Source organism: Rhodnius prolixus, unplaced genomic scaffold (genome assembly GCF_049639745.1).
Source record: "Rhodnius prolixus isolate KJV_2025 unplaced genomic scaffold, Rpr scaffold_2, whole genome shotgun sequence".
NCBI lineage: Eukaryota > Metazoa > Arthropoda > Insecta > Hemiptera > Reduviidae > Rhodnius > Rhodnius prolixus.
Window position 1 is genome coordinate 62,665,552 of NW_027411592.1, and position 24,182 is coordinate 62,689,733.

At 31.7% G+C, this 24,182-nt stretch overlaps 3 protein-coding genes across 3 annotated transcripts; 1 reads left to right on the forward strand and 2 right to left on the reverse strand.

Annotated features, from left to right (window-relative positions):
- Nucleotides 1–999: 999 nt before the first annotated feature.
- LOC141450131 (uncharacterized) lies at nt 1,000–1,894 on the reverse strand. Its single transcript, XM_074120233.1, has 3 exons — nt 1,756–1,894; nt 1,230–1,539; nt 1,000–1,152 (listed from the first exon to the last, which is right to left on the reverse strand). The coding sequence occupies exons 2-3, from the start codon at nt 1,533–1,535 to the stop codon at nt 1,096–1,098; spliced, it is 363 nt and encodes a 120-aa protein (XP_073976334.1). The 5' UTR covers nt 1,536–1,539; nt 1,756–1,894; the 3' UTR covers nt 1,000–1,095.
- PIG-C (phosphatidylinositol glycan anchor biosynthesis class C) lies at nt 1,871–2,959 on the forward strand. The gene has a single exon (XM_074120232.1). The coding sequence runs from the start codon at nt 1,964–1,966 to the stop codon at nt 2,786–2,788; it is 825 nt and encodes a 274-aa protein (XP_073976333.1). The 5' UTR covers nt 1,871–1,963; the 3' UTR covers nt 2,789–2,959.
- Nucleotides 2,960–3,061: 102 nt separating this feature from the next.
- Nup205 (nuclear pore complex protein Nup205) lies at nt 3,062–20,722 on the reverse strand. Its single transcript, XM_074120228.1, has 34 exons — nt 20,453–20,722; nt 19,371–19,516; nt 19,117–19,285; nt 18,823–19,044; nt 17,772–17,952; nt 16,626–16,759; nt 16,221–16,466; nt 15,675–15,778; nt 15,463–15,585; nt 15,097–15,267; nt 14,554–14,738; nt 13,657–13,793; nt 12,592–12,827; nt 11,974–12,183; nt 11,708–11,893; nt 11,379–11,629; nt 10,855–11,240; nt 9,779–10,009; nt 9,525–9,707; nt 9,287–9,405; nt 8,913–9,062; nt 8,626–8,805; nt 8,139–8,337; nt 7,649–7,986; nt 7,237–7,434; nt 7,009–7,136; nt 6,786–6,921; nt 6,036–6,168; nt 5,741–5,952; nt 5,540–5,660; nt 4,795–4,946; nt 4,254–4,467; nt 3,646–3,773; nt 3,062–3,195 (listed from the first exon to the last, which is right to left on the reverse strand). Exons 1-34 carry the CDS (start codon nt 20,460–20,462, stop codon nt 3,115–3,117), a joined length of 6,000 nt encoding a protein of 1,999 aa, XP_073976329.1. The 5' UTR covers nt 20,463–20,722; the 3' UTR covers nt 3,062–3,114.
- Between the last annotated feature and the right edge of the window lie 3,460 nt (nt 20,723–24,182).

Consider the following 24,182-nt stretch of genomic DNA (forward strand, 5'->3'; position numbering starts at 1 on the left):
ATCTGTAAAACCACACAGAAAAATAAATGTACCTTAACCTAGCGTCGAATGCGCCAAAACGCATTTGGTACATAATAGAGCTCACTGATATGTGGGATTATAACCCATAAATTTATCTTATAAATAAAGCTAACGTAATGTCTGCTGACCAGTTCATTACTTTGTAGTTTCTGAGTTTTTTTTTTAAGTTAACTTTTCTTAATGGTAATTCTTCTTAATTCCTTAACATATAAAATAACATGACTAATTCTAAAAAATTCTCAAGATTATGGTGATTAGAACTAATATTAGGGAACATTACTGTTGGCCGAAGTTCTTACGATTTTTTCGGCATTTCGGCCTAAGACAGTTAAGGATAAGGAAGTCAACCTGACAGCTCCAAAATAGATGGTTCCAAGGTGTACGGAACTAATCCAACTTTTAAAATCTTGTGAAGCCCCAGCCTTCGTATGGAGCTTGAAGTAACATTTCCTTCTGCTTCTGAGATCGTTAGCGATAAATAACTTCTCAAGTAAAAATATCTAAAGCTCCTTGACTACAAAAGTTGTTCTTTCCAGAAGTAAAAAGTATCTAATGAAGACATTGCAGTCATTGAAACAGCATTTATTATTAGAGTAAGTTATTGCAAAAATAATAAAAGGAACTCAAGTTTATATGAAGTATTATATGAATGATACAAATATTTTGCTAAGGACTGCAAAATCAAGTCTGATCACAATTTTGATGGAAATTGGACACTAAAATTAAAAAATATACTTATTTATTTACAATTTATGTACAAATGTTAATAAATTAAAATATATTTTTTTTTATTAAAACACTTCTATTTATACTGACAAAATTCAATGGTCGTTTCAGATATTAAAAGAAATTTTGTTCATAAGTTTAATTTAAATTACCTCATTTTTGGTAAATTCATTTTTACCAAGAAAATTTTTCACCGTAAATTTCAAACTACGCGCCTTTCTCTATTCCACAAGCCATTTCCCATCTTTTAGATTTGTTAAACGGACATAATCCGGTTCATCCCCACTCATACCAACTTCATTTAACCAAGCTTATTCTGGTAGATTCCTGAAGTGTTATCCAACGATATTATTTTTTCTTCTTCGGCCTTAATCTTTCTCTAATTTCTTCACATTCCATTAATTCCTACAAACATAAATATTCATTATTCAAACAAGCAAAAAAAAAAAATCAATAACTTAACAAAATAAAAAAATTTATACCATTTTCTTCTGGTTTAATATTTTCGTAAACACAATATCCGCCAAAGTAGAATCATCCTCTGATGATGATGAATTACTTAAATAAACTCCATTTTCTAGATCACTCACAATATTTTCAACAGTAGGATTGATTGTGCTTTCATTTAGTATTGTAGCAGTAGGTATAGTTTCTTCGTCAACTTTCAATACCGGACTTGGTTTATTCTTTTTAGAAGTATTTGGATTTCTGCGACTTCTTTTTTTACCTTTATTTGTGAAAGAATTGGTTTGTTTTGATTCAGTTAGTTCATTATTTATAATGTCCATTGATCTAAGAAAAATGAAAAGTCTATTTTGAGTCTTTTGGAAAAGTGGTTAAATTAAAATTTCTGGAACGTAAATACAAGCTGAGAAGATTAAGGATTGAGAAATCAATGATACGTGATCTGTGTTTATATGGTATGCAATTCTTACAGGTTAGTATTTTATATAGAAAAACTTTTATCATTAATGAAGTTCTACGAGCTATTAATGAGAAATAGTTTACCTTTTTTTCAGGGCTTTGAGGAATCCCTTGAGAAAAGAAATATGATTTAAGTTCTGAGTTAAATGATACAAAGGTTAGGAGTCCTCCAACCTTCTTTGACAATGCATTTACCTATGCATTAGGAGGTGTGTCTGCGTATAATCCATTGTTAAACTTCCTGTTCTTCCTAATGCTATTTGCGCGTTTTATTTAATTCAAAATAAGAAAAATGGCTTCATCGAAGAAACCTTGGAAGAAGAATCTTTACGAAAATTTAGGATATGCAGACAATTATACGGACATTTCCTTTTTAGAGGAATTAAAGAAAAACATAAATATTCGTGAAGTAAGTTTTAAGGAAGCATTCTTGGGTGCCAGTTTGGTAACGCAACAACTTTGTATAGTTGTATTTTTTTCATTAACATTTTTCCATATGTACAACGAATGGATATCCTCCGAAATAGCTTTTATGTATATTTGTACAGTGTTAACTTGCAGTTATTTATGGTACAACGCTGTAGAAGTGACCAGTAAAGTTAGGCTGATCAAAGGTCTTATGTGTTTTTTATTATTAGGTTACCTGTTATCTCCAGTATTAAAAACATTAACTGAATCAATTAGTACGGACACAATCTATGCAATGACTGTTTTTATGATGGCAATTCATTTAGTATTTTTTGATTATGGAATTAAAGTTACAATTGTATCATCTTCTCTGTCTTTCAACGCAGCAGTGTTTGGTTCTTTGTGTTTAGCTTCAAGACTTGGCTCGCCTTTTGATGCTTTTGTACTTTTAGCATCGGCTGTACTATATTTTCTAATGTTTCCATTGATATTAACCAAAATTGGTGATTCAATAATCATTGTTATTATTCTAGTAGCAGTAAGTATTTATGGATTGTATCATGTATCTGCAACAATTACAATTTTGTATGTGGCTACTATAATTTTTTTAAATTTATTATGTCCTGTACTGTTTGTTCGTTGGTACGCTTACAAAGATAATATTTATGGACCTTGGGATGAAGCTATTGTACAAGGAATAAAAATATGATCGAAATCTAAGAATAAAAAATGTTATTCATATTTTGTTATTTAAAACATACTTCATTTTTAACAAATACATATTTTATTATAATATATATAAATATGAAGGAGATATTTACAAAACATTTCTTTCTTTTCTGCTAATCATTTTAAACAATTCTCATCCATTGTGATAGTATAATTAAAAAATTAAAATATATAAAAATTAGAAATACAAAATGTTTTTTTTTAATCGCACATTACAACACTGACAGTCACTTTTCCAACTTTTGTACAAAGGCAGGTAGATCTACCTATATATATATTTTAGCACACTAAATTTTATTATTTCGGCTACGTAGGCACAAATTGGATTAATTTCTTGATCCTAGTTAGTAGGGCTTCGATGAAACCTTTATCTTTCCTCTGCATATCCTGTAATAAATCAGATTTATTATTTTAATACTTGCGAGAAAGTATTCTCCGTAGCAGTATTTTAAAAGTATTCTCCGCCAACTTCTCCATTCTTCTATAAGGATATTAATGTAAGAGAAAAGTATTTTAGGATAGCAAATGTGGAAAACAAGATCGAAAGCGCTTCAGGCGAAATCGTGCAGAGGATGTTATCTTTCTTGGAAAGTGCTTAATGATTTTTTATTTTTAGTTCATAAGCAGACAAGACAGAAGATACTCCGACCTTATAGAATGTAAAATATTATATTGTCAATAATAATAATAATTGTCAATAATGGTCTAAAGCTCGAAATCATGACTGAAATTGGCAATATTTTTTTCATCCTATTGGATTAATGATGAATCAGTCACCAAAAACAATGAATTAGTATCTACAACTAACAATCAGGTACACAAAAACAAAAATATTACCTTAACTATTGAAAGTAAAGATTTACAGAACGCCTCATTAAATACGGACAGTAATCCTTGCTTTAGATGGCTCAAATCGTCTGCTGTAACGGTCCAAGTTACTTCATATTCTATTGTAGGTAAAGTTTCTGCAAAATTAATAAAATTAGTAAAAATTTCCCTTTGAAAACAAAATTATTATTGTTACGAATAATTGTACCCATTGAACTACTTCCAGCAAATTTTCATACCTACATCTCACAATATTCATATCTAGAGAATGTTTTCTCTCGAGATTCTGTCATATAGAAAGTGCCCTATTTGAACTTCCTTTACAAATGGCTGAGTAAATTTTTTGTTATATTATTTTTTTAAACGTTTTTCTTAAAAGACTAAGAAAAAACGTCACATTTTCTGCAACCTTGCATTTTCTAAATAGTGATCAAGAGTATCGCTAATCTCTTTTCACAACACAAACTCTAGCTCTCTAAGTTTAAATAAATTTTCATTATTTCAATTGTAGTAAGAGCAAGACGTTCCCATAAGATTTTCTTCTTGGAAGGACCACATTCTATATGATGTTTATACATTTTAAAAATATATCATTTAAACTTCCAAACCATACTCACTTGAAGATTTGGAAGATGGCAAATCCAACACCTTATTGGACAATCCTCTGAGCATATAATAGTCCAGATGTGCCCATATTATGTACATACAATGTTCTACAATGAACACACAATAGTCTAATTGGGTCTGTTTACTTTCTATTTGTTCTGTGAATAGCTTTTTAGCCAGCGATCGACACTCTTCAATGTTGGCTGTCTTGGTCTCAGGTACGTACTAGAAAACAGTCAGGTATTTGATTGGAATAAAGATCAAAATAAAATGAAAATAACATTATATAAAACTTTTGAATTTATCAACCATTAAAATTACAGTAATATAATAAAGAGCTATCAGGAAATAAGTTTACAACAATAAATACGCTGACAAGATTGGAGGAAATTATAAAGGCGCTAAAGAAGAGAACCCTTCTAAGATGAAGCGTGAACCAAAGAAGCACAACGTGAAATTAAAACAATCAGTGATGTTTCCAAACTATATACGAACTGAAAGATTTGAAATTTACACATAATTGTATTTACAAAAGAAAAAATAACTGTTTACCTGCTGCACTGTATTTAAGCTCATATCTTTTACTGAATGTAATTTTCTAATCAGCTGTTCCAGGTTTAATCGCTCGCGATGATGGAACTGTACCGCCTGCCCTAACTGTTGTACTATCACTCCAAGTGTAGCTTCTGGCATGGTCAGTATTTCTGTCAATCATTAACAAAAAAGGAAATTATGGATACAGGTTCTTGTCTGGGAAATAGGTAGTGTTTGGCAGCTCACGGATATGACAATCTATCACCAAACTAATTACCACAGAAGAAAACATTAAGAAAGTAATGTACTATTGGCATTTAAACGTACATAATATATCTCAACACCGTACGCATATCAAAAGAAAATTTTACTTGAAGAATTAAATATTACAAAACTTTTCGGCAAGATGAACGTAGCATTTGTTAAATGCTGATCAAAAACAAGTGCAACAACTAATTTTACAGCACTTTTATGCACTGCTGCATAAATAGTAACGTGGGGGATGAATATTTTCATTGATTGGAATAAATGAATAAATGCTTTGAAATTAAACAACGATATAGAAAAATATATACGTTTTTGAACAACAGACCATGGTCTGTTTTCAATTTTCGGAATCGAATGTGGCGGAGTTATTCTCAATGCAATATTTATTATCATTCTCGCGAACATTTAAAAATGCGATATAAATCGATATAAAAGTCGATATAATAGATTTAATGTTACAGTACGTTAAAATTAAATTAAAAGAATGAAGTTTTACCTCTCCTATCAGGTAAAGATATATCTGCAAGGGTCGGCTGGAATACTACAGTAGAAGCTCGCCGATCCTTCCCTTCACAGCATATTAAATTTCTAACGTAAAGCAGTAAGTGTGAAACTATCTGTAATTTAAATAAATCAATAAAGAATCAGATTTTTTCAATCAAATTTTTAATTAAAATTAAATAATAATTAAACAAACCTGTAGGAATGTATCTACACGACGTGCACCAAGTTGTGGATCGTCGGATACTTCTAAAGACATGTCTCTTTCAACTTCATTGAGCAAAGATTCCGAAATTACAAACCTACTCACTAAAGATGACATCAGACGTTGGACTCTGTTGAACAGAGAAGTTGTTTCCAGGATACCTCCTGGGTCACATCCTTCTTCAGTCACCTCTGTGACTATATCTAAAATAAAGTTAAAGGACTTAGCAGTAACCATCATTTTATGAATTTCATACGTTTTGTTACATAAATTTTTTTGTTTTTACCAATATTTGTAGCTCTGGCGATTATGCCAGTAAGTTGGGCTAGTTCTTTCAGGTAACAGTACGGATGGTATGGACTTCCCGAACGTAACACCAGTGTTACCATTTCACCATGACTTAATAGAAATTTTAAAACCTATAAAAAGTTTAGGAAAAGAGATAGAATTATCAATAGCAGCAAAATAAAATAAAATGATATCATTATATCTTCATACTATATCATTCTGCTTGAAAGAAATCTTGAAATTATGTCTATTTTTAACCTCTAAATTAATCAGATAACTGGGTGTACAGTGTAAAACATTAACTTTTCTATTATGTGGATATTTTCTGAATGAAGGATTTTCTTATTGCTTTTCACTAGACAATTGATTAAAGAACATAGAAGGACAAGTAAACTATCTAATTAGATTAATGTATCATTGTCCTAAGGCAGTGATCTAAGACACTGCTTCCGCGAATCATAGGTGTTCCGTAAAAATCACCTTTAGTGTTTCTTAGAAAATTGATAATAAGGACAAAAATTAATTATTCAAATGTAATAAACATTTTATGTTATCAGAGACAACAAAAGCAAAAACTAACACGGGATTGGAGGAGTATGAATCATCTATCTGACTTCATGTTTACGATCAGAGGTATCATTTGTAGAAATATTACTTTTTAGTAAAACTGCATAATTTGCAGAGTATATCTTTCTGATTACCAACATTTATAATCAAATTTCAAAAAAATAAAATCTGAATGCTTTACCTGTACCACGGCTATATGATTATCTACACCCATTGAGGAAATAATCGCATCACACATCGATAAAGCAGGAGATAAGATCTGAAGGTACCGTGCTGTCAAATCAGGTGCAAAATCAACTTCCATCGCTGAATGACTTCTTTTTTGGAAAAATTGATAAAAAAAAAAAAATTATGAATACAAACAAAAGATTTGCTGAATAATTACAAGTAAACAATGTACTTACAAAGCCACAGCTGCGGAGATATCCGGATGTTTATTATACACATGTAAAGCGGAAAGACAAGCAAGTGCATTCTGTTCTAAGAGCATTTCCGCTCCAACTCTGGTGCTTGCCACACGACATAGTAATGCCTGAAATCACCCAAGAAAGAAAAAAGTATATATATATCTATTAATAACAAACTTTTTTGTTAATTTCAAAAACAATTATCTTAATGAGTTCACAATTTACCATTTTCGATTCGTAAACATAGAGGTGGCGTAATGTTTTAGCATTACTGGCCAGAACAGCCATTAAATGTTTATCCGCCTCCAGCATGGAGTCGATGATAAATTTGAGATATCCACGCGACGATAGAGCGCTTATCCACATTAAATTCGGATGCACATCCAACTCTATGAGCATATCAAGGCAGGATAATGCTAACATCTGAAACAGATAGCAATTACGCTTTTTCTAATGTATTTAACAATCTGCAGGCTCTACTAAGCTTTTAAAACTATTATTATTTAATTTTTATTTTTTTGAAACTTAGTATTGTATCAAATTTTCAGTTTTCTTCGCTACTAACTAACTATCACACCATCATATATCATATAACACTTTCCTTTTTTATCTAAAGAGAAACAAAAATATAACTAACTTTCGATATATCTCCAGTTCTTCGTGGGACCGACTCCTGGGAAAGCATGATATCCAGTAAGCGATATGTATCGTTGCTTATGTCTATCACAGAGCCTACTGTACTGATATCCATGGACATGTTGGTGAAGTCCATGGTATTCATATTATTTACATTACTATCTCGATGTCTTCTGCTCGTGTTAGTGGTGGCAATGCTAATATTAGCCGTACCACAGGTGCCTATTCCTTTTAAACCTTCAAATTCTATTCCTATTTTCTCTTTTTTCTCACGTTCCAAGTGTAGGAAGTTTAGCAATGAAGCAAAGAGATTAGCTCGCAACTTTTCTGTTGCAATACCTATTAGAAAAAAACATCAAAATAAATTACATTGTAGACAGATTATAATTTTTAAGAAAATATCATTTTATCCAACTTAATTTTTAATTAACAAGGCAACTTTTTGAAAAAGTTAACAAAAAAATTAGATTGTTCAAAATATAGTCATTTACCTGAAGCAAGTATCCATTTAAGCAAGTTTGTCATAATATTTGTCAGTTTATACTGATTAGGATCCAGAAAGTTATAGATTTGTGAATCTTGCTCACTAGCTGGAGCTTCGTTAAATGTTTGTCGTAAATTTACACACAGTAAAAGTATTGAACCGGAAACTTGTTTGGCAATTTCTGGATGGATTCCTGTGTGGATAGCCTTAAAAAAAGAAAACAATCATTTTTTAAATATGCACCGCTCCCGCAGAATCTTTCTAAATCAGTAGTAGATTCGGTTGCTTATATATAACAAGTTTCATTAAAACTGTCCGGAAGGACTGTTGTATAAGGGTTGATCGTCAAAAACTGCTTATATTTAACATATGATGAAAAACCTCTATCAGCTGATCATACCACAAAAGTATCTTTTCCCCCCTAACTCTCCTTTAAATTTTTATGTCTAGCCATCTTAATTAACCAAATGAATAATAGATCTTAAAAAACTAACCTTGTTCAACAATTCATGAATAATATCCACCAGAAGATGAAACTTTTTCTCCTGACTTAAAGCATTTCCGGCTACGGCGAACATGACTTCCGTTGCCTGTCTCCAGCCGTCCAAGAACTTTAACATTGCTTGACCGATTTTGGTTTCCGCATTCACTTGAGAGATATACGTTAGAACTGACTATAAAATCACAAATAATCAAAATTATTTACAATACCTTGTAAAATTTATGTACAAGTTAAGTTAAAAAGACGTAGTTTCACGTTTATTCTTGCCTCTGATCGTACCTTAATTTCCCTATTCTGGCTTGGCCTAGGGCCCAGTGTAGAGGACTGGTTACGAGAGTGCATGTTAAGTTCATTTGTCAAAACGTAATGTGCTGCCTTAATATCCACCAGCTTCGTTCGTCCTTCCTCCATTTCGCAGTCTTTTAATGTCTGAAAAAGATTTAGAAATTGTACGCAATGGAAAAATAAAAGCCTCAGATTTGAAGGATCATCATTTAAGGGCCATACTTTATTTAGAGAAATTAAAACTGTACACTCTTTTCAAGGATACCAGAGTGCAATTTGTACATTCTTGTTGGAATGAAACTATAGGACATATATATACATAGATAGTTCAATTTAAGGTTAAGATACAAATAAATAAAAAAATATACCTTATCGATAAACTTGGAATCGAAGTATTCTAGTCGAGGCAAAGGAAGCGGTTCAACAGCAAATTTCATCAATCTCACTAATCGAAGTACTAACTGTTCACTAGGTCTTAACCTATCAACTAAAATGTCAAAAAAATCAAAGCTTATAAAAAACTATGTGAAGCATTTACTCAATAATAAGATGTTCTCAAACTAGTAGTATCTTTATGAGCCTGTTAAAAGAACTAAAATAAATTACCTGCTGATTCGCTGGCGAAAGCACACACGTCTTGACTCTGCGGCCGGTCCAAAAATAGATCTTTACTTCCAGTATATGTTTCTACCATCGCGGATACCACAGATAATTGATTATTAGCAGCTGTGACTTTAAGTTCAATAGCTACAGCTTTCAAAAGCCATGCCATTTGTTTTACTTCAGTACCTGCACAATAATTTAGATGGTGAATTTCTTGTAATAGAAATGTAGTAGATTCTATTTCTATATATACTTACAATTTGGTTCATTTGAAAAAGGTAAAGCGGCCAAATGTCTTCTTAAGAAATCCTTACAACTTCTTAAATATCTGAGGGTTGGCTCTGAGGTTTTTGTGTTGTATGCTAAAGCATAAACTAGACGATAGCATAGTTCAACCACTGAACCGGAATTCTCGGTTGGATCGTCTAAATGGCAATTTAAAAGATCCAAAATGGAATGTAAACATGTACGCGGCATACCCTTCACACCTAAAACAGAATGTTAATTTTTTTTTTTGTACTAATTAATTTAGGAAGTTGATCAATGGCAAATTTAATTCTTTGTCTTATCCCTGATAACAGGAATGCCGCAAACGTGCTGATTTTAGATTGAGTTTTCAAAAGGAAATACATTGATCTGAGGACACGTGATCCGAAAGAGATGATTTTCACAAAAATAAAATTAATCAAAATAGATAAAAGTTAAACGTATTTCGTCCATATAGAATAATCCGGAAGTGCCTATTTATTGGTTTCTATATTAGCTTTTCTTCTTTTCAAGTTCCAACATTTTAACGAAATTTATTTTGTTCAGCTGTTGCGATCAGAGTACACAGTGCAACCTCAGCCTCTGAACAGTGTTCTCTTTCTTGAATGGCAATGTAAATGAAATGAGTAACCCAATTTTAGTGAATTATTAAATTCTGCGTTTAAAAAGGCATATGACAGGAAATTTGATACTATAGAATGATTTCAATCAATCTTATTATAACACAATCGATATTTGAGAATTAATTCTTATTGTTTTCCCGTGTATTTAGCTTGATCAGGGGACTTAAGAAAGAATACTTGCGCAAACTCAAATTAGAAAACAGAAGTATTGCAATACTTCCTCCTTTACAAAGAAAGAAGGAACAAACAAAGCGGTTTTAAGGTAAACAAAAATGTATTATACTGTTTATTGCAGAAAAAATTTTGCCTTTATTATCTCTTGTTTCCACTTCGGTGTTTTTTTTTTTTTGTGAATGTGTATTTGTTGTGCATGTTAAACCCAGACGACCTTTCGAAAATAATATATTACGATGAAACAATACAAAATAATAATGAAAATTAACCTGGCCTCTGAAACTCAGTTTTCCTAATCTCCTTGGTAATATCGAATCCAAAGAGGTAATGTGCAACATTAGGCGGCGCTTGACCGAGTGACTGCAATAAGAAGTGACAAACTGCTTTCTTAATTTTTGTCACAACTTTTTTCGAATCATCTTCATCTTCAGCGGTGGATGGTAAATCGAGCGCTTCCGCTGAATCTTCGATCATATCTTCAGCAGCTTCTAAACAGCTTACAAAGCCGTGTCGTATGGAAGCTTTATTCGCCGGTGATGATAAGAACAAGGCTAACAGATGCCCAGGGCCAGATGATTGATGCGCTGTAGCCAATAAGAGGATGTTGATTGCCTGTAGGGCATGTCGAGGAAGCCAACTTTGGTAAGTTACGTATCTGAAAATTTTTAAAAAAAATGGCGTTTTCACAGAAGGAAATGAATTTTGAAAATTTAATTGATCTCAAAACTTTCTTTCAAATGAAAGAAATACAGACAAAACGCATCAATAAAAAATTCAAAAAACAAAATCTCACTTAGCTATATTCAGAAGATGATCCGGTTTTCCCGATGTATCGCTTACACCTAAAATCAATCGACTCAATCCAGTCAGCATTACATTGCCACTGTTGGAATTACTTAAATGGCTATAAAACTGATGCTGTATAGCCAGACAGTGCTCAATCATCTTCAGCGCATACAGCGCACTGTTGGCCAGAGAATCTTTTCCAGGAAATGAGGTATAACTGTCGAAAACACGACAACCTTCTTCTATCAGTAAAAATAGCTATAAATAAATTTCAAGAATGATTTTCTTTTAAGAAATTGACATACAATTTTGTACTCTTTTATAAAAATCACATACCAATCTTAGAAGTTCCGATTTAGTGCACAGGCTCACCATTAAGTGATATCCTGGAGGCGGATTGATGCTGGCGTTGCCTATATTGTAAGCTTGCACTTGTTTTTCTATCAGGAATTCATCTTCTGAAGGATCGTATTGCAATAAAAGTTTACATACTAAGCACATGGCCGCCTCGCATACTTCCCACTGTTAAGTTATAATATTTATAACCTTATTATTGAAATAATTTTAGTTCCAGCTTCTTAGGATAGGAACAGAAAATTTACCTTCTCTTTACTGTTTTTATAAGATCTGCCAGCAAATCTCAACAGTACTGTATTAAGTATGAAATTGAGGTACGGATCAAACCCAGGCACTCTCTGAGATGCTCCAAGACGTTTTGGTATTGGCTTATCTGTGAGAGCGTTGAACAATCGCAGTACAGACCTGGTTAGAGGGTACTCCTCGTTTCGACATTCTATTTCCTCAAGTTCGGTCTGGAACAATTGACAAATAAAATGAAATTTAATTACTTCAAGAATCCTGCTCCCTCATACGTGAACTTTTGCAATATATTCCAAGATCACTAATATTAGGACACGTAGGTTAAAAAGTTGCAATTTAATTTGAATATTAAAATTGAATTTTTAAATTTACATAATTGATTTCTTTCATTTAATTTTAACAATAAATTTTAAATTGCAAAAAACATTTTAAATTTAAAGTAAAATTTACAAATAAAAAATCTTTCCCCCATCAAAATATTATTTCAAAACCTTTACCACAGCAGAATCTGATGTACTGCTGTTTAATAAATAATAAATTGATTGCATATAACGATAATGAGTGAATTTTAGTTCAAAAAATTTTAATTTTACTACTTTGAAGACAAAATAACTACTTACTTGCAGACTCCTGGGTTGAAATTGGTTGATACTGGCAACTGTAGGTATGATCTGAGATAGTTCGATATGATGCCAGATGGCTGCTGCAGCTGAAGGTGATCTAGCTAATCCAGCAAGCGTTGAAATGAGAGTCGCCTTTAAAGGAATAGGAACTGAACATGTTGCCAGACCCAGGAGTATGGTCACCGCTGACCATCCTGACTTACAGAACTGATCACCTTTGCTGGGATCATTCTCTAAATTGGAATATTGATTAAAATTAGTTCTGTGATATAAATTTAAAGTAAATGAATAATAAAAACGGTATATAAGAAATTAAAAATAAATCGTTTCCGAGTAGTTTTTTATATCGGAGGAATGACTTTTTTCAACATTTTATCAATATATTTCGTTCTCTATAATAGAACTGGAGGTAAAGATCATAGTAATAGAGAAAAATCTCTTCTATACTGTTCCGAAAAAAAAAATCCATTAAAAATGTTCGAACTAAAAGTTATGTCTTTTTGAATATCGTAAAAAAACTGAGGGAGCATTTCAGGAAAACCTCCCATTTTCTTCAGAATTAGTACTTATATTGTCGTAAAAAACTCTATTTAAAAACTTACCGAAATGAAACCCTATTTTCAACCAATAGAGAAAATAAAAATATAGTTCTAAACCTTGTGACCTTTTCTTGATAGTATTTACATTTATAGTATTATTTTTGAGTAAATAAAATCGCTTAATACTGCTATAAAAATTTGGGAATCTGGTTATAACCTGCGCTTACATATTTTGAAATCTTAAACGTGAATTTCAATTGTCTATGCGAAATTTAAAACAAATAATAGTTAGTGCCATTTTCGAGCAAATCTCAAAAAAATGAAAAATCCCTTTTGAAAAGTAGTAGTACTAGAAATAGTAGTACTTCGAGTTAAATTAAAATTGTCACGCTCACAGAACTTTATAAGAGAACTTTAAAAAACCCTCCAAAGCATTTAACTTCATAAGTTAACTATAAGTTCGAAAATCGGACTAACATACTCCCATTAAAATATTGATAAATAAATGGAAACTTGATGAAACCTGCAATAGTCCGAATTAGATCAAGTACGGCTTGTAGTCCCATCAGTTCTTGAGGTGTGATGCCTCTGGGAAAGGATTTTACACGATACACTGTATCAGAAGGTTGTATCACCTCTTGGCGTAAATTGTTGAAGTACCTGAAATCAAATCTTGGATGTAATTTCTAGCAGAGGTGCTTGTGGGATGGGAGTTCAAAGAGCCTGAGGCCTGAAGTTCTTAAAATGTCTTGCTACACTCCTAAGAGACAACAGCATTCAATAATACAAATGATCATTAGTCAGGAAAAACACAAATAAACTCAAATAGACCAACAGATAACAGACCAACAGGGTTTATCCAAACCCTACAACCAAATTTCAGCTCCTGACAACATTCAGCTTGCTTTTGTAGTATTGAGGTGTGGTTTATTTTTTTAAGCTACGTTTACCGCAGCCGAACGAGAGTTACAATCTATGATCACGTATAACTTCACTAGGTGAAGATAAATTTGTTATTTTTAGGTACTATATTGGCACATAAAAGGGACGCCTACACAGCCCTTCACTCAGAAGAGTATTTAACCGAACATTAATGGAAATAAGTTTCAAATGTAAGTTATAGAGCTGCATTTATGCACCAAAGTTTAAAGAAAATTGTGAGCTGTTTTCGAGAAAAATCACAAAAATGTGAGAAAAAGAAGCGTTCAGTCCTAAGGCACTACTTTTAAAATTAACCTTCTTGAACCTAATTAAATTTTTAAAAAACTGACACACACACACCCAACTAGAGAATAAGTTAAAAGAAAATTGAGACTGGCTAGAAAGCTCTTCAAACTCTAGGCGGGCGAATACTAAAGCTTTTTTTTTTTTTTTTAACACATCTGTTTCTATTTAATTATTATAATACTATAAAAATCACCTTTGAAACGAAGAAAAGAAGTGGTCCCAAGTGAGATTCTTGTTTTCATTATTTTTTAAAAGAAGAAAACATTGTTTCGCCCCACCGGGACATGAAGCCAACGAAGCCAACAGTTTCAGATATGGCACAAACAATGTGGATGGAAGAACTTCACTAGTTTGCACAACAAATGTATACAATGATACCTAGAAGCAAAAAATAAAATAAAATATATATTCAGTATAAAAATAATTTCATTTTTAAGAAAATCACGTAAAAAAAGAAATAATTGATTTGAAGATACACGATTTTTTGTTATTATAAACGAAACGAATGAAATTAGAAGGTGGTATTATACTTCGAACTGCCAAACAAAAATTTTGCCAGTGGCATGATTCAAATAAAAGTTAGAGAACTAGGCAAAAGTAATAAATCTAAAATGAAGTTTGAGTTTGATTTTTGGATTAGGCTTCGAGTTTGTCTTTAGATTTCGCGGATGGCTAAGCGAAATGGAGAGTTAGGTGCAAGTCTTGTATCACGACAGAGCTATTTAACATAACATACCTTTTTGGGTTGAGCTCTATAAGGAAAAGAAGCGACGTGTATTCCTTCCGGAGGACACCAGTAGTCCATGGCCAGTTCTAAATTAAGAGGATCGTGTTCATATAATTTTGCAATTGTAGAAAGGAACTGTTCAAAATGATGGGATAAATTTGTTGGTGGTTCTAGACCTTCCTGCAAACGAAATAAAATATTTTATTAAACATTAATACCAATTTATCTCATTCTTCATTTGTGTCACAAAATTTCTCCATGCTCAGCAATTTCACTTTTAAATAGAATTTTGATTAGCAAAAACTGTTCAAAGTGAGCAGCCACTGGGGAAAACCTTTTGAAATAAAAAAGTTCAGAAAATAAAATAATACTCACATGCATATAAGCGTGTATAGTTCGATCAGTATCTTCGGCTCTTAACCTCATTTCCTTCACTTTATGTGGCATTTGGGAAATAAAATCGGTCAACAAGTTGTGTATCCTTCGAACCATGAATACCTTTAAAAATAAAATAAAATACATTAGTTCCATAAATAAAATAAACACATCTTTTAAGAAAACACAAAGTCTGGATATTGATAACTTACATCTTCATAAAGGATTTTATTCGGAAGAAAAGTATTGTACAAAAAATTGAACACATTGCCTTTGATTGCTTCTTCCATTACAAGATCTGGATTCTCTAAGGTAACTGTAAATTAAAAATAAGTGATAATTTTTGTGCGATTACCAAGTCAAACAATAACTCTCTTATTTTTACTAATATCATCATGTTCGGTATAGAAGGAATTAACATACGGAAATCCGCTACAATAAATGGTTTTATAAAAATCTTGACTATTTGTGGATTTCCCAAAAAAACTTTTAAAAAACTGACTAAATTTGGACTAAACAAAAACAGGATTACAAAAAAAAATCAAGGTACAATATTTATATGTTTTTAAATAGTATATAATTATACTTTCCTTTGACCGAAAGTAGGTATATATATCAAATCTGTGTTATAAACAATTTTCATGAAATGAAAACAATACATCATAACTTGTACTTCCGTGAAAATTCAATTTTGAAAATTGATTACAGTATTTCCTCCCTTGAGGAATGGTAAAAGTAAAAATATATTTTAGACTCACTTCCATGAGGAACCAATTGTGGTGCTAATCTCAGGTTAGACAAAGTGATCGCCCAACCCATTTGGGCTACTGCTCGCATCCCAGGACTAACCCATTCCTTTCCACCTGTTGCACTACTACAGGGTCCTTGATTGAAAGCTGTTACACCAGTAATTTGGTCGGATGATGCAGACAATTCTGCTTGCATCGCTCCTAAGAATTGGCCTCCAGGTTCTCCCATTACCAATGGTACGCTTCGCTGCACAACTGGAAAATTTACACAAATCAAAACACGAATATTGGTAACATTGCTATAGAAAAAACAAACAAAAAAATTCAAAATAAATTAATAGAATTTGAAATGTGATGAAAACACACCCATCGAAACAATAAATGCATTTGTTATGTTTGCTGTGTTATACTTACTTTCTCCATCCTCTTTATGCAGGAGGCTCAGGTCAATGGTGTAAAGGAAAGCTAGAAGTAAGATGAGGTTAATATTGTCAATGGCGCCGTCAGCATCTTCATGAGGTTTCGAATTGCGAAGGTGATTAAGTAAACTTGAAACAAAAGTATAAACAGTTTGTTTTAACAAATATAATGGATCAAAAAAAAGTATAGACAAAATGTTGAGAGTACAAATTTTTGGAAAGTGAAGCAAAATAAAGAGCATAAATTTCTAGCAGACGCTTTGATATGGAGCAGAATATTCACATAGATATCTGTCCCAATACCTTCCTGAGACTTTTGTAACGTCATAACCTGCTCTCTCCCAAGCTATGCAATGGGTAAACCTTATGGAATGGAAGCTTCTTTTCCGCCTCCAAACATAAAAATTGAACTAACATTCAACGAAATTTTTGCACAACTACAAAAGACCACTAAACTGAAAGATTTCCTACGATACCTGAGCCACTGCTTGCGTCTACAAATATCAAAGAATGTATCCTAGCATCATTCCAAACAATTGATTCTCAAGAAGAGGATTTCTAATCGTTAAAGAATTCGCAACATAAAAATTTCGTTTGCAGCAAAATTCGCCATACTTATTATGGGATCTTTTGAACTTCAGCGATACTTCTCTCTTCCAGAAAATAAGAAATTTAGATCTCAATCTTCTTTTACTCTCCAATATACCAATGATGCAAAATATTCCGCGCGAAAAGCTAAAGAATGACATGGCTTATAGTTACCTCGCCTGCGAGAAAACCCATTTCACATTCCGAATTAGTTTTCCATCTGAGATATTAGACCTTAAAAATCGAAAAAAGAAAACAACGAAGGTAAGTTGAAAACTATCTTGAAAGAAGAATTACAAAACTTTTCCACCAACCACAATAAATTTGGTTTCAGCCAGCTCAGTAGAAAAATGGTTTCAAACATAGCATAGGTGAAATTGTGTTTAGTCGTATATTCAGTGTGAAATAAATTTAAAAGAGCAATTTTTTCAAGAGTTTTACTCTACTCTGAAAAAAAAACAACACATTTTGCCAATACTTTTCTATTCCATCAAATTTCTAAGTTCTAGTGTTGTTCAATGAAAACTTTTTACTTCCAGAAAATCACACTTACACAAAAGATGGTTCCTTAGGAAGTCCAGTCTGAGCGGAATAGAGGAACACTATTTCTGCAAGGCACTGTTTAGTAGAATCGTACATATCTACTACTTGCTGGTGGTAACGAGGTGGTCCGAGTGCTCTATTGCGTTGCAACAGTTCGATTTCCTTGCAAGTATCCAACTTCTCTAGTAAATCTAAGGAAAAATCATTAACATTTTGTCTTTGCTTTCTTGGATAGGAGGCTGGATCCGCAATGCTCGATAGTATCGCTTTTTTACCCGTCTTAGTATTTCATATTTTTTAATTTTCGAGAAATCGGTGTGATATCTTCTCTCTGGAGAGGGATATCTTTGATCTTCGTACTGAGGGTACAGTGCCATGTTCCTTGAGCGGCAACTACGTATACTGTTATTGAGGGGAAACCTGGCTGCAGAAATGAAAAAAAAATCGGGATAATTCTGCTTTGCAAGTTGCAGAGTGAACAAAAGATGCTTCTCTTGCGTGCATACCGCGAAGCACAAATATAAACTTCTTAATTTTGAATATTTTTTCTCGCCTATTTATTTTTATTTTTTAGAGATCATTCATTCTGCTGCCTAACCGTTACTGTAGCAACTGTAGTTGATTCTTTCAATCTTTAGTTATTTATTAATTTTGAATTAAATAATAAACAATTAACAGTCAGTCGGCACCATTTATTGATTACCAAAATTGGATTAGCGATTCTTAAGGCTTATAAACCTTTTCTTAACTGACAAATTGGATACATTAATTATTAGAAAAGCCTAAAACAGGAACTATTTGAGTTCCGCTTTTAAAGATTTGGGGTTAAAGTCACTCGGCACTGTAGCGCCCGTCGTATTTTGAATGAAGTCAAATTCTCTTAAGCCTGATGAGCCAATTAATTAATGTGGAAAAAACTTGCACTCGGCTCGATTACGGGGAAAAAAAGTCCAAAGACGAATAAAAGATTGTACCAGCTCAGCGGTTTCCAACCAAGGATGCTAATGATCTCAGCTTCCCAAATACATAAAAACCAATAACTCTTTTTACCAAATACTCACTAAGGATTTTAGCAATGATACCATCTTGCACTAGTTCATTTGTGTAACGATTTATATAATTCACAGCAACTGGTGCTGCCATTTCAACTGTCCAGAGATTACCACTACGCGCTTGCACCAAAGTTCGCAGACTGGTGACCAAAGATTTCCTACCATCATAATAAAGAAGTACAGCTACAACACCACGTGGTAGTTCTGGATAGTTTGGCATCTGTTGTTGTGCTAGAAGAAACAATTTGAATTATTACGCAAAAAATCATAATATTTTACTTGATATTATTTCTGTGCACACACCTGTGCCAAGTAGGTCAAAAGCCATATATTCATTCAGATCGTACATGTCAGACAAAATAATAGCCTCTGCCACTAATTCTTTTGGAAGTTTAGAATGGCCCATTCCAGGAAGGTCTATGCCTTCTACAGTTCCTTTATTCAATTCCTGCCTGTGCTTTTCATTTTTTGGCTGTAAGAAACCATTAAAAGTTTACCAAAAAAAGTAAAAAAGATTAAATAATATTGAGTTAAATTTAATGAATCATAAAGCTCACGGGATTTTTAAGCAGAGTAAGATAATTTTGTCTGTGTTCTTGCAAAGTCCTTTCAAATTCTTCCAAATTAGCATTTGGATTTGATACTGTTGTCTCGATTACCGCTTGGAGCCTCTTATATGGGGTCCACATATCATTCATAAATTCTGCAATTCATAACTTAAGTGATTCAGTTTCAATTAAAAATACAAATTTAAGTATTTATTTGTTTTAATTATTACACTGATACACCATAATCAAGGCGAATTTGGACACATTAGGTACAGAGGAATTAGTTCTCATCTCAACAATTTTTAACGATACAGAGAAAAAAATAGCCAGCTGTGAAATTCAGTCACACAGTAATTCAAGCACTTCCAAAAAGCTTCAATTTCTAAACTGTAGAAGTAAAGAAGCATGCATTGCGAACCCTTAAGTCTACTAGAAAAAGTAACTAGATTCAACAAAGGGCAGAATTAATGTGTAACTAGATAAAGGCGACAACAAATTATTGGAAATAATCTGAAAGCATATAAAGGAAATATGAAAAATCTGCAATAATTTGGAAACAGAATTTATTCATCACTATATGTTGAGGTCTCCTTTGTAATTACATAAAAGAGAAGTAATTAGCACAAATTATAATAAAGACCAAACTCATGACACACTGGATTAAAAAATATTAAAATTCTTTCACTATTACACAATTAACGCACTTTAAATTGGAGCTTTTGATTTGTTAAAATAAATCGTAATAATAAAATGATATTTGTTTTAATCTAGTTTTCTGTTTTGTATTTAATTTAAACTGAATATTTGATTTGCTGATACTAGTAGTTCTGTCTTCAACTTTTTCTTTTTGACAGAAATTAAGGAAATCATTTCAGGTTTTCTGTTCCTAGAATGAATAATAACTAGTGCAAGTAGGTTTTTACAACGTTAATACCCAGTTATTCATAACACTGTTTGTTTAAAACGCAATCATTCGCAGAAAACATTTGTTCTAATGAACTTCCACAAACTTTTCAAACTCAATAATAAAAATAAGAACATAAACATCGACTACACGAAAAGAATTTTAATTGAATCCAATTTAAACTTACCTTCTTCCATATTTCTAAGCAAAAGTACTGTTTAACTTAATTGAAAAAAATAACCGGCAAAATAACGTTTCACTTAAAGCTACATTGACGTTAATACGAAAAGTGACATAATTAAAATTGAATATGTATCCAGTCTATTTTGTCTTTTTAATTAATAAACATCAAACTTTCAGTAAAATGTATAAATTGTCACAAGAAGACTTGACGAATTTTGGTTCACAGAGAAGCTAACCTCTCAGCAGTCACACGACAATGACACGCGCCACTCTAAGACTAGCGAACAGCACTGCGGGCGGGAAATGAAACACTCGAATCAACATCTCTGAAGACTAACTTTTGCCTTTTTTCCCTCCAGATGGTCACTTTTGCGAAACACCAAACCGGTACATTCTTAAAGTTTGTTAATTAAATGAATTACACAGATTTTCTTTCCATTATTTATAAATTATTTAAATTAAGTTAAAATAATTAAAACTGTCCGGTAGGACAGTTAAATAAGGGTTGATCCTCAAAAAGTGCACGAAAAAGCATCACGTTTAAAACACCCAAATTTGACAATTTTTTCCTGTTTTTCTATAAAAGCTAAAATTCCCAAATTTTCTTTAAAATAAAGGGCGAACCCACCTTAAATGTAATTTTTTTGCAACAACCATGATCTAATAGGTTTCGAGAAAAAAGTTGCCGAAAATGAACAAAAACGGCTTTTTCAAAAAATGTTCTTGTTCTTGTTGTTCTCCTTCTTTTTGTTACATTTTTTTGTAAACTGCGTAGCGCCTAAACAAGTAAAACGATTTTCATGAATGAGGAATTCTATGTAGATGTGCCTTTTGGGGGCCTTGACGCTGCACATCAAATGGGAGTTAGCCCCCTTTATGTAAGGCGCCCACGAAAAAATTATTATTACTAATTACACTATAAATTTTGGCCGGATTTTGATAAAATTTGATAGGATGATGTAGGTTAGGGCTCCCCTACATAACATTAAAACGACCATCTGCTCACACACTTCTTGAGCAGAAATATAGCAATAATTTCAAATTATCAAGATTGAAAACTTAAAATTAAAATAACTCGTAAACTACTCGATAGATTTTGTTTATATTTTACCTGTATATGGAGACTACTATTGTCTATAATTGTGTAAAATTTAGTAAACATCTATCAAGCAGAAAACGAGATATTTAAGATTAAAGTTATGTTCAGTTTGAAACACCGAAAATTTTAACTTCAAATATCTCGAAAACTACTCAATAGATTTTGTTTATATTTTACTTGTATATGGAGACTACTATTGTCTACAATCGTGTAAAGTTTAATAAAAATCAATCGTGCAGAAAACGAGATATATAGGGTTAAAGTTTGGTTAAGTTTGAAACACCGAAAATTTTAACTTCAAGTATCTCGAAAACTACTCGATTGATTTTGGTAATATTTTATTCGTATATGATTACTACTATTGTCTACAATTGTGTAAAATTTAGTAAACATTTAGCGAGCAGAAAACGAGATATTTAGGGTTAAAGTTTGTTATCGTTCTATAAAGTAAACAGTTTAACTTCAAATATCCCGAAAACTACCCGATAGATTTTGTTTATATTTTACTTGTATATAGAGACTACTATTGTCTATAATTGTGTAAAATTTAGTAAACATCTAGCTAGCAGAAAACGAGTTATATAGGGTTAAAGTTTGTTTCCGTTCTATAAAATAAAACTTTTAACTTCAAATATCTCGAAAACTACCCGATAGATTTTGTTTATATTTTACTTGTATATAGAGACTACTATTGTCTGGGCATTAAGGGTTAAATTTTGGTTCAGTTTGAAACTACGAAAATTTTAACTTGAAATATCTCGAAAACTACTCGATAGATTTTGTTTATATTTTACTTGTATATGGAGACTACTATTGTCTACAATCGTGTAAAGTTTAATAAAAATCTATCTTGCAGAGAACGAGATACTTAAGGTTAAAATTTGGTTCAGTTTGAAACACCGAAAATTTTAACTTCAAATATCTCGAAAACTACTCGATTGATTTTGTTAATATTTTATACGTATATGGAGACTACTATTGTCTACAATTGTGTAAAATTTAGTAAACATTTAGCGAGCAGAAAACGAGATATTTAGGGTTAAAGTTTGTTATCGTTCTATAAAGTAAATATTTTAACTTCAAATATCCCGAAAACTACCCGATAGATTTTATTTATATTTTACTTGTATATAGAGACTACTATTGTCTATAATTGTGTAAAATTTAGTAAACATCTAGCTAGCAGAAAACGAGTTATATAGTGTTAAAGTTTGTTTCCGTTCTATAAAATAATAATTTTAACTTCAAATATCCCGTAAACTACTCAATAGATACTGTTTATATTTTAATTGAATATGGAGACTACTATTGTCTATAATTGTGTAAAATTTGGTAAAAATCTATCGAGCAGAAAACGAGATATTTAGTGTTAAAATTTTGTTTAGTTTGAAACACCGTAAATTTTTAACTTCAAATATCTCTTAAACTACTCCATATATTTTGTTTATATTTTACTTGTATATGGTGACTACTATTGTCTACAATTGTTTAAAATTCAGTAAAAATGTATCGTGCAGAAAACGAGATATTTAGGGTTAAATTTTGGTTCAGTTTGAAACACCGAAAACTTTAACTTCAAATATCTCTTAAACTACTCCATATATTTTGTTTATATTTTACTTGTATATGGTGACTACTATTGTCTATAATTGTGTAAAATTTATTAAAAATCTATCGTGCAGAAAACGAGATATTTAGGGTTAAAGTTTGTTTGCGTTCTTTAAAGTAAAAAATTTAACTTCAAATATCCCGTAAACTACTCGTTAGATATTGTTTATATTTTACTTGATTTTGGAGACTACTATTGTCTATAATTGTGTAAAATTTAGTAAAAATCTATCGAGCAGAAAACGAGATATTTAGGGTTAAAGTTTGTTTGCGCTCTATAAAGTAAAAATTTTAACTTCAAATATCCCGTAAACTACTTGATAGATATTGTTTATATTTTACTTGAAAATCGAGACTACTATTGTCTATAATTGTGTAAAATTTGGTAAAAATCTATCGAGCAGAAAACGAGATATTTAGTGTTAAAATTTGGTTTAGTTTGAAACACCGTAAATTTTAACTTCAAATATCTCGAAAATTACTCGATAGATTTTGTTTATATTTTACTTGTATATGGAGACTACTATTGTCTACAATCGTGTAAAGTTTAATAAAAATCTATCTTGCAGAGAACGAGATATTTAAGGTTAAAATTTGGTTCAGTTTGAAACACCGAAAATTTTAACTTCAAATATCCCGAAAACTACCCGATAGATTTTGTTTATATTTTACTTGTATATAGAGACTACTATTGTCTATAATTGTGTAAAATTTAGTAAACCTCTAGCGAGCATAAAACGAGATATTTAGGGTTAAAGTTTGGTTCAGTTTGAAACCCCGAAATATTTAACTTCAAATATCTCGAAAATTACTCGATAGATTTTGTTTATTTTTTCTTTGTATATGGAGACTACTATTGTCTATAATTGTGTAAAATTTAATAAACCTCTAGCGAGCATAAAACGAGATATTTAGGGTTATAATTTGGTTCAGTTTGAGACACCGAAAATTTTGACATCAAATATCCCGTAAACTACTCGTTAGATATTGTTTATATTTTACTTGATTTTGGAGACTACTATTGTCT

Coding starts and splice junctions, on each gene's coding strand:
- LOC141450131 (XM_074120233.1), bottom strand. CDS start 1,535: ATGGACATTATAAATAATGAACTAACTGAATCAAAACAAACCAATTCT. Junction 1,153..1,229: donor TATTAAACCAGAAGAAAATG/GTATAAATTTTT, acceptor TTATGTTTGTAG/GAATTAATGGAATGTGAAGA.
- PIG-C (XM_074120232.1), top strand. CDS start 1,964: ATGGCTTCATCGAAGAAACCTTGGAAGAAGAATCTTTACGAAAATTTA.
- Nup205 (XM_074120228.1), bottom strand. Junction 7,435..7,648: donor GAACTGGAGATATATCGAAA/GTTAGTTATATT, acceptor TATCTGTTTCAG/ATGTTAGCATTATCCTGCCT. Junction 5,661..5,740: donor GTGTAGATACATTCCTACAG/GTTTGTTTAATT, acceptor TTTAAATTACAG/ATAGTTTCACACTTACTGCT.